Source organism: Solanum tuberosum, unplaced genomic scaffold (genome assembly GCF_000226075.1).
Source record: "Solanum tuberosum cultivar DM 1-3 516 R44 unplaced genomic scaffold, SolTub_3.0 scf00142, whole genome shotgun sequence".
NCBI classification, from domain to species: Eukaryota; Viridiplantae; Streptophyta; class Magnoliopsida; order Solanales; family Solanaceae; genus Solanum; species Solanum tuberosum.
Window position 1 is genome coordinate 552,352 of NW_006239067.1, and position 13,055 is coordinate 565,406.

Here is a 13,055-nt window from a genome sequence, read left to right on the forward strand (position 1 = left end):
GCGACACATGTCACTTTTAAATTGGTTATTCGCACTGAAAACACTGCTTCACGCGTCTCTTGTGCGTATTCACAACCCAGGTGAGGGAATGAGTCAAAATGATCCTTTGTAGAAGATATTAGAAACTTTTGTGGAGTAATAGGACGGTTGCAAAGTTAAGGTGTCTTTTTAAAAATCTCGGACAACTTCAGTAGTGACTTTATGTCTTTTCTCTATGTAAAATTAAGTATTCTATCTATTATAGGCTTAATATAGGCATTATTTGCAGTGATACATCTAGCACCCCTAGATGTCATACATCCAAGAGACATAAAATTTGAGAAATAGCGGTACTTTAAGCCCTAATTATCAATTATAGTGATCGTTTGACTAATTATCAATCATAGTAATAGTTTGATTAATTATCAAATGTAACAATAATTTACTTAGAAAAAACTTACAATACAGCGTATCGATTTGCTTTGTATATGTTCTCTATATCAGAGTGAGTGAATAAATACAACTCTAAAATGTATAAAACTCAAACTCTGGCTATGTATTGTGCATATATATATATATATATACATATATATATTTTGAACTCACACTATTTTGAGTAAATATATTTGATCCCTCGAGTAAATTTTCCCATGTGTAATACACGTATGATCAGATCCAATATGCATTTTATGGAATTTCCAGTATGACACTTGCCCATAAATCCTGATTTCAATATTTGACTCACATAAAGGAAAAGAAAAGGGAGGAATAAGAAATCTCAAAACCAGATCCAGACATACACTTAGAAAAGAATGTACACAGATCTGGACAAACACTAAGAAATAAATGTACAGAGCAACTCATACTCTTCAACTAGACAAAGAAAACACCCTGCAGGTACACTCTAATAAGGCCACCAATCTGGCTTCTTCACCAACATCTCATTATACTCCGGCCTTGAAGTCTGGGATAAGAAGAAAGAACATGAATTCTAAAGACAAAGTGTTGATGCATAATTAAAAGAACATAAATTCTAAAGACCAAGTGTTTATGCATGATTACTAACCTGGGAAAATGAATATAAATCTTGCACTAACAAAGAAATAGATCGAACTAACAAATTCATTTTCTTTCACGATTTTGAATCTCAGTAACAGAACCAAATCATATGAAACTATAGACTGAAACACCTCATAAGCAGTGTCTGATCATTTTAAATCACAATGATCACCAACGTCCCCAAGTTTTTCCTCATTATCATGCCTAGATTTTCCAGAAAGTACTTTTCAGGCCTAACTATATCATCTCTATAGTCATGGTTGGATCTGGATAGCCAATTACAGGAACTGATATAACAAGAGTATAAAATTAAGATACTCTACTACTCCAAATAAACAGCAACAACTACATCTCAGTCCCAAACAGGGGGGGAGGCACGGGTATCCAAGGGGTGTTATCCAATACCGCTTGGTCGGGAATTTATTGCTTTATATATGTATAATACAATATTACAATGCTACAACAAGTATGGATCAAATACTAAAGAGATGACTTTGCTTAGCATAATTGCTTCAATAGCTCACTAGTATGGACATTCAATATTTACCTCAAGGTTATGCATTCAACCCCACTCAGCAACATACTTTTTGAAAGTCTTGTTCTGAAAAATGAAGAAGCCAACAAGGCTTGAACCCTCAACATCATGCTTAAAAGGGAGAAACCAATACAACTGAGCCAACTCCATTGAACTTAAAGTACTGCTAATATTATATTCAAGTGCAGCTCGACTTGCAAGCCAATAAATACTTATATATTGTTGTGGCATTGAATTACTCAAGCAACTTAGCTAGTATTTAGCCATAAAATTTAGGTGAAACTTGTAAAAAAATGAGTTGTTGAAATTGTGTTTGGATATGCATTTTACTTGGATAAAAGCTAAAGTTTCACGAGTGAAAGTGAAATTTCAGCCAAAAAATTGGTGTGGTCTAATTTTTGGAACTTGAACTTTCTTTGAAGATAAATTTTTTAAAACTGACCAGATACATGAACAAACAATGTTTTCAAAAAAAGAATTGAAAATCTTCTCCCCAAAATCTATAGCCAAACTGGAGCTTAAAATCCTAAAAGTTTGAAAAACAAACTCATTTATTTGAGATTCACTTAATCTTCTAGTTGGTTTCCTAGACTTTCTTTCAACTTCTCTAGCTTGAGATGAAAAGGGCAGATTCTTGCATTCTTGCATACCGAGAAAGAATTGAAAAAAGGTTCACTTTACAATTTGTAATATTTGGAGATTACAGTTGCTTTGTAATTTTTGGAGTAATACATGGTGTGTGCTGCTCTTTCAATTGTAGTTCTGTTTGTTTTTTCATTTTTTTTCTTTCCAATTGGAATTTCTTGAAAACATTAATCAAAAAAGAATTGGGTGGGATTCGATGAAGATCATCTAACTTCATCTGAATTAGTATTTTAATTTGTAATGCAACTTGAATTTAGTTTTCTGAAATATGCTGTCATTTTAGTAAATATTATTTACCTCTTTAATGTTGACACCGCTTACGAAAAACTCTCCGTAAGCCACTGGTCCCAAACATGTTGGAGTCGGCAAGGTAGGGTGAATTATCTGAAATATTACTCCTCCAAAACTTATTTCAAATTAATTGTACCATTGCCCCTATACATCAACGTAATAGGTAGGGTAAATCAAAAGTAGTATAGACTCGGTACAGCCACCCACAAGTACTACTCCATCCTGCAATCTCATCACTCTTTCTGAAGCCTTAATGTGCCCCTAACTATTGAGAAAAAACAGAGAAGGGGAAAAAATTAAGGACCTATTTTCTCAATAAAAGCCTTGGAAGAAAACAAGGATGAACAACTTGAAAGCTCATTGAAGGTCACATATTGAATGTAAATCATCCATGGTGGACTCATGAATTTATTTTCTCTTCCTGGAGTGCCCCCCTCTTTATACATCTTTAAGTCTCACATTCCCACTCAAGACTTTATGTACAACTAGGAAACATGATATAGCTTTCATGTTTCATTTTATGATCTCAAAACTTGCTTCCTTTTTTCTTTTTTGATGACTAACTGAATTCTTGCTTTCCTTTATGAAACCAAAATAAAAAGACCAAGATGTTGCATACAATACTCAAGACCATCTGCCTAACTTCACATAGGAATAAACAAGAACATAATTCTAAAATCATTGCAACACTGGCCATCAGACTGTTGTGTCTGCAAATAGACAGTTTGAGACATCTTTTTTGAGAAATTATTTTTTGTTGTTGAGAAAGACAGTTTCAGTAGGGGGTCTGGGGATAAGGAACCTAAAATTGCAGAATCGAAGCCTTCTGATGAAATGGCTATGGAGATTTGCATCACAGGAACAAGCACTGTGGAAGAAGACAATCAAGGCTAGGTTTGGAATGGAGAACAAATGGACTACCTACATGCCCACCCAACCGTATGGGACTGGAGTATGGAGGTCTATCAGAAGTCAGTGGATCAAGTTTGCAAACAACTGTAAAATCAAGGTGGGAAATGGGGGAAAAACACTATTTTGGGAAGATGTGTGGGCTGGACAAGAAACTCTGAAGAACAAGTATCCTGACTTGTTTAACCTGAGCCTTCAAAAGGTATCCACAATTAGAGAAATGAGAGACAATCAAGGGTGGGATCTCAGGTTTAGGAGACACTTGAAGTCTTGAACGACTGGGAAATTAACAGAGTGGCTGAACTACTCAATACTCTGGAGCAATACAAAATTTAACCCCCAATGAGGACAATCTATTTTGGCTACCAGACAAGCAAGGCAGATTTTCAGTTGGTTCAGCTTACAAGACATCACAAAGATCAGTCTCTCAGAGTAGTGGCTGACCCTGGAAGGTGATCTCAGTGTTTCGGGAAGCGAGAAGCGGAAAAAAGCGACGAGGGCTCGCTTCACAGAAGCGAGAAGCGAAGCGCGCTTTTTTTTTTTAAGTAAAGCGATATTTAGTATAAAAATAAAAAATATTAAATAATTGAATAGAGGAAATATATTCTTAGATTAAAAGTAAATAGATAGTCAATAATCCTCATAAGTCATAACATATAAAGTAAAAACATAATTAAATCACAAAAAATGCAGCAATAAAAATATAGAAAAACACAGCAGCAACCAAAAAAAAAAAAAAACAGTAGCAGATCAGTTGCAGCAGCCTCGCAGAGAAGAAGAAGAGAACTTACAGCAGTGGCCTGGCAGCAACCAAAAATAGAAAAAACCATCGCAGAGCAGTCGCAAAGAAGAAGAGATGAAGAGAAGAAGAGAACTTACAGCAGCAGTCGCAGCCTCGCAGCAGTCCAAAAAATAAATTTGAAGTCGCGAAAGGGTATGTGAAGTCGCGTATGGATTTCAGAAATTAAAAAAAAAAAAAAACCTTACAATTTTTTAAAAAAAAACCCTAATTAGCGCTTTTTCAAATTAAGCGCGCTTTTTCAGGCTTTCGCTTTTCTTGCGCTTCTCGCTTCTACAGTAGAAGCGAGCGCTTTTTCAATGTCGCCTCGCTTCAAGAAATAAAAGCGCAGGGGCTGCGCTTCGCCTCGCCTCGCGCTTTTCCTCGCTTTTTATAACACTGGATGATCTGGAAAGTCAAGGTACCCTTCAAGGTTGCATTTTTCACTTGGCTATTAGCCAAACAGGCCATACTCACCCAGGACAACCTTATGAAAAGAGGTCGTCAGTTTTGCTCTAGGTGCTCTTTTTGTGAATGTGAGATTGAGACAATAAATCATCTCTTTCTACATTGTAGAGAGACTGTGAAGTTATGGCAGATTTTCATCAATTTAAGAGGCATAAGCTGGACTATGCCAAGGAGCATCAAAGAGGCTCTAGCTTGCTGGAATAGAGATGGGAATCAGTCGGGACACAGGAAGAGATGGAAGATTGTCCCAGCCTGCATTTGGTGGACTATATGGATGGAAAGGAACCAAAGATGTTTCGTAAACAAGAGTTGCTCTCTGCAGAAACTGAAGATGAACTGTCTAGTCCTTTTCTTTTTTTGTGTAAACACGAATAACCTCAAGAAGAAGAGGATATTCCTAGTATTTTAGATTATTTATGAAGCTTAGTAGGGACACCCCTCCCTCTGTAGTTTTGTTGTAAGTATTACTGGAATACTTTTCTGAGTATTCCTTTTGTTCATAATACAAGTTACCTTCTTCAAAAAAAAAATAAAAAAATGACAGTTTCAGTAATCATATTTCTTGTTCTAGGGGGTGTGGATGAAGGTGCAAGTTAGACACTTCAGGGAAGTCAGTCCAAATTGAAAAGAAAAAGTGGAATATCAGATGTTCCCACTTTCCTGATGATAATTGTTTCTAATGCCCAAATCATTTCATTTTTGGGATACAGAGAGATGCATTATAATCGGTAAATGTCTATACATATCTTTTTCCCCACATAATTCTAAAAGGTTTTCTGACTGTATCTTTGTTTCTAGGGATGATGTGTTCACATGTTCTTCCATGTCAAACACAATACTCATATCTAATTCCATCCCAAATGGAATAACAAATATGTCATCATGATCAAAGAAGCAGGAAGCTGAACTCAGAAGGACCTCATCTTACCACATACATTTTCTGCTAACATGGATGTTTATGAGAGCAAACAAACTGCAGCTGGACCATATATCCCTCCATTTTCTCTAAGGATATCACTTCAGGCAGCCTATGTAGAGAAGACTGACTGCAAATACTTCCACCAACCCTCAACACTCCCCCCCACCCCCACCCCGACCCCATAAGAAGAGGCTTTTTGAAGCTTTGCCTTCTTGAAGAGCATAAAGTTGACTACCATGACGAAAAATAAATAATGGCTACAACCATGTCCCATTAGTTCTGCAGCTCATACTCAAAGTTCAATAGATATGAACAATTGGTTAAATCTGATAGAGGAAATAAATAATGTTATGGAAGTGAATTTATGTTGAATTGGCAAGAAAACTATTAAAGCTCCATGGGTTAGTTTAAGCTATTTAAAACTAATTTAGCTCCATTGGTTAATTTAAGCCATTTATTATTTGAGTGCTGGAGTTAAAGAGGTAATCTACCTGAAGTGAAGATAAGGTAAAGCTATATCAACAAAACTTGAGCAACTTTAAACTACTACAAGTCATGTTCCCTTTTCACATACTAAGAGCTATTTTCTTTCCTCTTTCTTTTTGGCAATAGTTCGAAGAATACCGATTAATTAATTTACCTTGAGGATTCCAACACTAGCTTTTGGGATATCCCTATACAGGAGAGCCATGAAGAATGAGGAGTTGAGGTAACATAATAGCAACTAGCTTTTAAATAATGAAGAATTCTGGGGAAGACGTGTAATGCTCCATACCTTCTAGCATGTGTACGACTAAGTTGACGTTGTCGAAACTATCCAAACACGGGAGGATAAGGTTATAATGAGTCAATACGTTAAGGGTTCAGTGTACTACAGTAAATGTGGTGTTTAATTAAGTTTGAAGGCTGGGAATAACCTTAGAGCAAAAGCCAATTTGGAAGTTGCATTCTTGACAATTGCTTTAAGTGACCTTGATTTTGGTCCGACTTTAAATGAGAATATCGCAATTTATGGAGAGTTTGAGGCCGAATTTCCTATCAAATGAAAGGCCAATAAATAAACAGCTCATCAATCCAACTTTGGAGTAAGAAATTACACGCGTTTTACTATGCCTGCACAGACCCCAAGAGCTCGCGATGAAGCATGCAATCCGAGGTCCACTGCATGCAAATTGGGTGTGATGGAGATCTCACCGTGCCTAAGCCTATGTCGGCCAGAAAATTAAGTTTATAAGTTGCAATTTAGGGCTCCGATCATGGTGGGTGACTGCGGGAGATTAGTTTCAAGCCACTGCCTCGAGAGATTCATTTGCCTTTTACTTGGGCGAGCTTTGGGCTGTTCTCTCTAGATTTCTTCCCTCTCCAACACCCTTAAGCTCATGGTAAGTAATCTATCAAGAATCAAGTGTAAATCTTTATGTAAAATCATGAGAAATACTTGGTCTATGATTTCATCTTGAAGGAAAGTGTGTTCTTGACTTATTCTATGATTTCATCTAGAAAGCAAGTGTGTTCTTGATAATTTCAAGAAGAATTGGGAATCTCTATAATTGAGGCAAGTTTCTAACCCCTCTTTGTCTATAAGCTCGGGTGAGCGTTTCTAGGCGTAGGTTAGTAAGAACTTAGGGGACGGTGATCAGAAGCTGTGAGTTTGTGTATTATTTGTCGTATCATAAATCTTAGAGGTTGGTACATGTTGATAAGAATCAAAGGGATAAAGAAAGGAAATAAGAAAAGATACGTGGGTTAATACTGAGGAATTGAAATTATGGGAAACAAGGGGCTAAAATCCTCACCTCCCAATTGATTTCAACACCCAAAAATCAACCCTACTCAATATTTTTTGGTACGTGTGATCAATTGGGAGGTGAGGGTTTCATCCCCTTGTTGTCCATAATTTCAATTCCTTAGTATTAACCCACATATCTTTTTTATTTTCTTTCATTGTCCCTTTGAGTTTTATCACATGTGTGGTGAAGCCTGAGGAGTGTCAAGAGACCTCGTGAGAAGGTCGTATGGTATAGTAGCTATAGCGAGCAGAGAAGGTGTAAGAGGACACCATTGATTCAGAAGTTTTGTGAGCACGTCGCTTGGCTGCTCAATTGATATTGTAAGAGGACACCATTTTCTCAGCTGCTCATATGTGATATTTCTTCATATGTGCTCCAGTATATGCCTTATGTTATTTTGTCTACTTTACATACGAATACACGTCATATACATACTAATGTCCTTTTTGACGAGGGTGCTGCATTCACAATGCAGGTTTAGATGCGCAAGACAACAAACCACCCCACTAGCCACTTGCTTACAATTCAATTGGTGAGTTGGTGAGCTCCATCTCTTTTTTGGAGCCAGTTGATTCTAGCACTTGTCACATGTATATATATTCAGACATTATGGGTAGGTCGGAGGCTAAGGACTCTGTCCCGGCGAGTATATCAATTGTACAGTTTTCAGATTCTAGTAGAGGCTTCATAAACCACTGGTATGTTTCATATGTCTACATCTATTTGTCAGTTCTACTTATTGTCAGACAGGTGAATTGGGCTCGTAGCCCCTCCATATGTACACACAGTTGTTTCTGTTGGCATCATAATACTATGACATGCCTCCTTATATTTCCAGAATGTCATCTGATTCAGTATAGATATATATGTCACGATCATATGTCTAATAGGGTTATCCAGCTCAACAGGTTGGGGTGTGACAAGACTCGAGAGGGCGGGACAGATAGAAGTGGATTGCATGCCAAGATGGAAAGACCCTTTTAAGATGATGTATAATCTCATTGAATTGATGAGAGACAAATTTTCCCAGCAAAGACTATATGGATACCTAGACACCTGTTAAGGCTGCTAATTTTGCATGGACAGCTGTATGGCAAGTAAACTCACACCAAAGAACCTAAGAAGGAGAGATTATACATACTGATATTTTTGCAAGAAAGAAGGCGGAGATGGGATCCATTTGTTGTGGATTAAGATGCTGAACACAAAAGGAATAACTACTTCGTTCCAGAGCAATGTGGAGAACCTTTTCATGAGCAGAGAAAGAATCAGGATATGATAAGACACAGAACTTGGATGGCATATTTATGCTGATATGGACGATTTGGAGAAGAACGAAGAATAGTTTTTTGCGTGATGAACTTTGTCCCTGACCGAAAATAACATGCTCAGTTTTTTGTTTTACTTTAGGCTAACGCAGATTGAATATCTTATGTAGAAGTAAAGTTATAATAACTCCTCTACTTGTATGGTTTATCCCTTTGTATGCACTATTTTATTAAATAAAATAGGACCTGATGTTGCATCATGATCTCTAAACAAAGCCTTAAAGTTTATCAACTCCAGTGCTATTTACGGTATTAGAAGATGTCTACCCAAACTTACATCCCCGGGCAGCTTTCATGTTATACTAAGGATTGAGGAAGATATACCAATGACAATAGGATCATTATGTTTTAGTTCCAGATGCCTTTGAGAATCCTTCATTGCTCCTATATCTGCTTCACACTTATACTTCCAGTGATTTAAAGTATTTGAGCCAAATCCATGCCTAAATTTATCCCATCGAGAGAATTCAGGATCTTGGGATATAGAAAATTGTACAGATGTCTGAAGACTTAAAACATTGGCTCCAGAAGCTGACACTTGCTGGTACTGTCTACTACTTTGTTCTGTCAAGAAAAGAACCCAGTTCTCCCCCCCCTCCCCCACTGATGCGATGACTCATCATGTAATTTATTAGCTGGGGAGTTGTTTTCCTTTTCTTTTGTTTCACGGACATAATTACCACAAATCTGAAATCACAACAAGCTACCCCAATCCCCAAAAAGACCACAATCAAGGGGAAAAACACAATCAAAATGGCATATATAAGAAAAGAACTATCCGTAACGCAAGAAAAGAAGAGAGGGAGAAGCTAACCAGATCCTTGAAAATGACATATGCTACAACAAAAAAGAAGACGAAGAGGATCTCGAACTCTGCCAATCGGACGAAATCAAATACTGAGTCCACAGCTCGAGTCAAAATCGACCGCGACGGTACCTCGTCCCTTCTTCCACCTCTAGCTAACCTCTTCGCCATTGTTTCCGCAAATACACTATACAATTACAAATGTGCTCTCTTGCTAAATTTATCATCTGGAAAGTCAATTTCGACAACATATTTTTTCACTTTTACACGTGCCCGACAAAATTTTGTAGGTTAAATTTCAGAAATGTCACTATGGCTTATTTGAAAATTCACTCCCCTAATTGAATTTTGGTGCATGTTTAGTTGACCATGCAACTAATTGAATGTAATTGGTATGAATAATTATCCTCTCCAATTTTCAGGGCATGTGAATTGCTAATAATTAGTTACTTTTTTAAGCTAGTGTTTGGTCATAGATTTTCAAATATTCTTGGCAAATATTATTTGGGTGAAAATTTGGGATAAATTTCACCACGTGTTTGGCCATAGTATTTGGGAAACATATTTCACCTTTTTAGAAAAATATGATTTATACCCATAAGTTTTAAAAATTATAAAAACTAATTATAAGTTTGTATTACAAGTCAATTGGATCTTCGTTGCAACAAATAACAATAGTGTCCATGACACTGGAGCAATGTGCTAGTTTGGAGTGAGTGCAACAAACATCATTCCATACATCGTGAAGTAGACAAAGCACATGACTTTGTTATCCTGAGCCGATTGTTCACCATTTTCAGGTCGTTTTCTTGTTCGACTTAATCACATCCACAATGTTTCAGACCTGACCTGAAGTCCAGAGAAGAATACACAATAGGATTAAGATATTAAAGCTCATGAGAAAGAGTAATAGTAAAATCATACTATATGTTTCACGACGTAATTAGGATTAAACTGTTCAACAATTATACACATATCTAGTAATTACTTGTCCCCCAATATATGTTCTGCCTCTCCCAAGTTTTAGGTCCAACTCATTTTTATTCAAGTGGTTTATGGATCAGATTGTTGAGCGCACTTCGACTAATTCCACATGGCACTAGCTACTTTTCCGGGTAACTCTATTTCTAACTCATATGATCTATAACTCAGCTTATACAAGTAAACTATCAAATAAACATGAGTTTTGGAAGTCTAGCATCATTCTCTTGATAAACCTGAATCTTCCATTAATCATACATCAAAATGGTGTCAAAACTATGTACATATTGAGATGGTTCAACGACAGTCCTTCATCAGATCAACCTAACTATCTGTACAAACAAGTTTTTCTCACTGTACAACATAAGTATAGATTGGATGAAGATGATCTTTTAATGATTGATACATTTAGCTATCAATTATTTTTTTCTTTTGGATGCAGTTAACTATAAGTTCTGTAGAATTATTGATGTGCTTTCATTGAACTTATTTAAACAAAATTCAATATACTGATAATTAATTGTCACAGCTTACATTCTCATCCCATCCAATCGTTGATATAGCCTTTTTCTTATTTTTGATTTGATGACTTTATGAAAATCTCAGAAGTCAAGTTTCATTCAAATTAGTTAATAATTAATCATTTTGAATGACTATTTTTACGTAAATGATAAGTAGAAAAGAGGTAGAAACTAGAATAAATAGTTCAGTAGCAACAAATGCAAGAATTATTTTTTGCTACTGAAATATTTATTCTAGTTCCTACCACTTTTCTACTTATCATTTACCTAAAAACAATCAGTCAAATCAATTAATTATTAGTAACTAATTTGAGTGAAACTTGACTTATGGGATTTTCATAAAGCCACTGAAATCGAAAATTAAAAAAGGCTATATCAACCATTGGATCTGATAACCTATAAGTTAGTGTTGATACAACATAATCTGTTCTAATATCTGATACAACCTATTTGAATCTTCCTTGAATGGATGATATCCACATAATGTTTTTCTGTAATCTTTTAGACCTTATTTGAAATCTATAAAGTATAAGAATTACTTATGCTCTATTCAAAGAAAGAGGTCTTTATTTAAACATTAGTTTAAATAACTATGAGGTAGACAATTCAATATGTCCTGACAACAAGGAGCATTGTTGCATATGTTTGGTAATGGGCACCTAAATTTCAGAATCCTTTCTCCTCTCAGGTTTGTAAGCTTACTTAAATTTGATTGAAGCCTACTTTTTTTGGTCCGTGTGTCTTAGGATGAGTATTTTGATGGGGAAGAAATGGAAAAAATAATTGTGGTCATTTATTCCATATCGATTGCTTGGAACAAGCTTGAGAACACTTTCCCATGCGCAAGAGGAGAGTGTCGGCTATGCTACCTTAAGAATTCATGCATTTCATGTTGACTTGGCTTCATCTAATCATAAATTCGGAATGGTTCACCCAGCCCTCATAAGCTCTATTGAACAACCAACGCAGAATAACACCACCAGTTAGTTCATTTAGCCCAAACTAAACTGATTAGTTAAAGCCGAGTGAACATTGGATGCATGAATTCTCAAGGTGAAGGTAGAATAGCTAACACTATTCACTTGCATGTGGCACAAGCATTCTCGAGCTTCTTTCACAATTTGGTGCAACGAATATGGTATAAATGAGCAAACTCAATTTTTGCAAGCTCTTACGCATCAAAATAATCATAAGACATACGACTCAAAAAAAGAAGAAGGTTGGAATCAAACTTAATTAAGCTTACAAATGTAAGAAGGGATGGAATATGATTTTAGTGTCCTTTGCAAAGCATTTGCAACAACACTACTTGTTATCAGGACAAGTTGAATTGTCTACCTTGTACTTATGTAGATTAATGCTTAAATATATGTCTAGTGCTTTGATTTTAGCATAAGGAATTCTCAAATTTTATAGATTTCAAATATGGTCTAAAAGATTTTTTTTTAAAAACATTATGTACGATTTAGGTGTTTGCTATTAGGAAAGTGATCTCATATTAGTTGATGCATAACTAAGTTAAAAAAATTCACTTCCCCCCTCACTAAAAAAAGTCAACATTTCCAATTAATTTGAATGACCATCTATAGTTACTTTTGCCAATATTGGGTTATAGTTGATAATTAAAGTTAGATAAAAAAATTTCTTGTAACTTGTTGGAGGGGGTCAACCATATTTTAGTAAGAAACTCACTTTTTTTTCTCTACACTTTCTTATCCAACACATTATCTGGATAATATAATTGTAGTATTTCTCTGAGAACCAAATTAACCCTTAGGAAAATGAATGAATTTAACTTTACAAATTTTAAATAGCCTAGTGTCATAGACTTAGACTTCAATTAAGCACAACGTGTGACACTTGACAACTTGCTCACAAATCTTTCCTGATTTTGCAACCTCAATTAAGCCTTTTTAACACTAAATCTCTAAGGGAATATTGGATTTAAGAAAGTCACAAGAGAATTTCTTAAGAAAGCTTTTATAGTTCAAGACTTGGAAGATTTGCTTGAAGGGTTTTACAAATGAATGCCCTTTTATTTATACTA

The 13,055-nt window shown here is 35.7% G+C and overlaps 1 protein-coding gene across 1 annotated transcript; it reads right to left on the reverse strand.

The window, feature by feature from the left end:
• Positions 1-645: 645 nt before the first annotated feature.
• LOC102599721 (uncharacterized) lies at positions 646-9,733 on the reverse strand. The gene is made up of 2 exons (XM_006352078.2): positions 9,516-9,733; positions 646-943 (listed from the first exon to the last, which is right to left on the reverse strand). Exons 1-2 carry the CDS (start codon positions 9,675-9,677, stop codon positions 884-886), a joined length of 222 nt encoding a protein of 73 aa, XP_006352140.1. The 5' UTR covers positions 9,678-9,733; the 3' UTR covers positions 646-883.
• Positions 9,734-13,055: the final 3,322 nt, after the last annotated feature.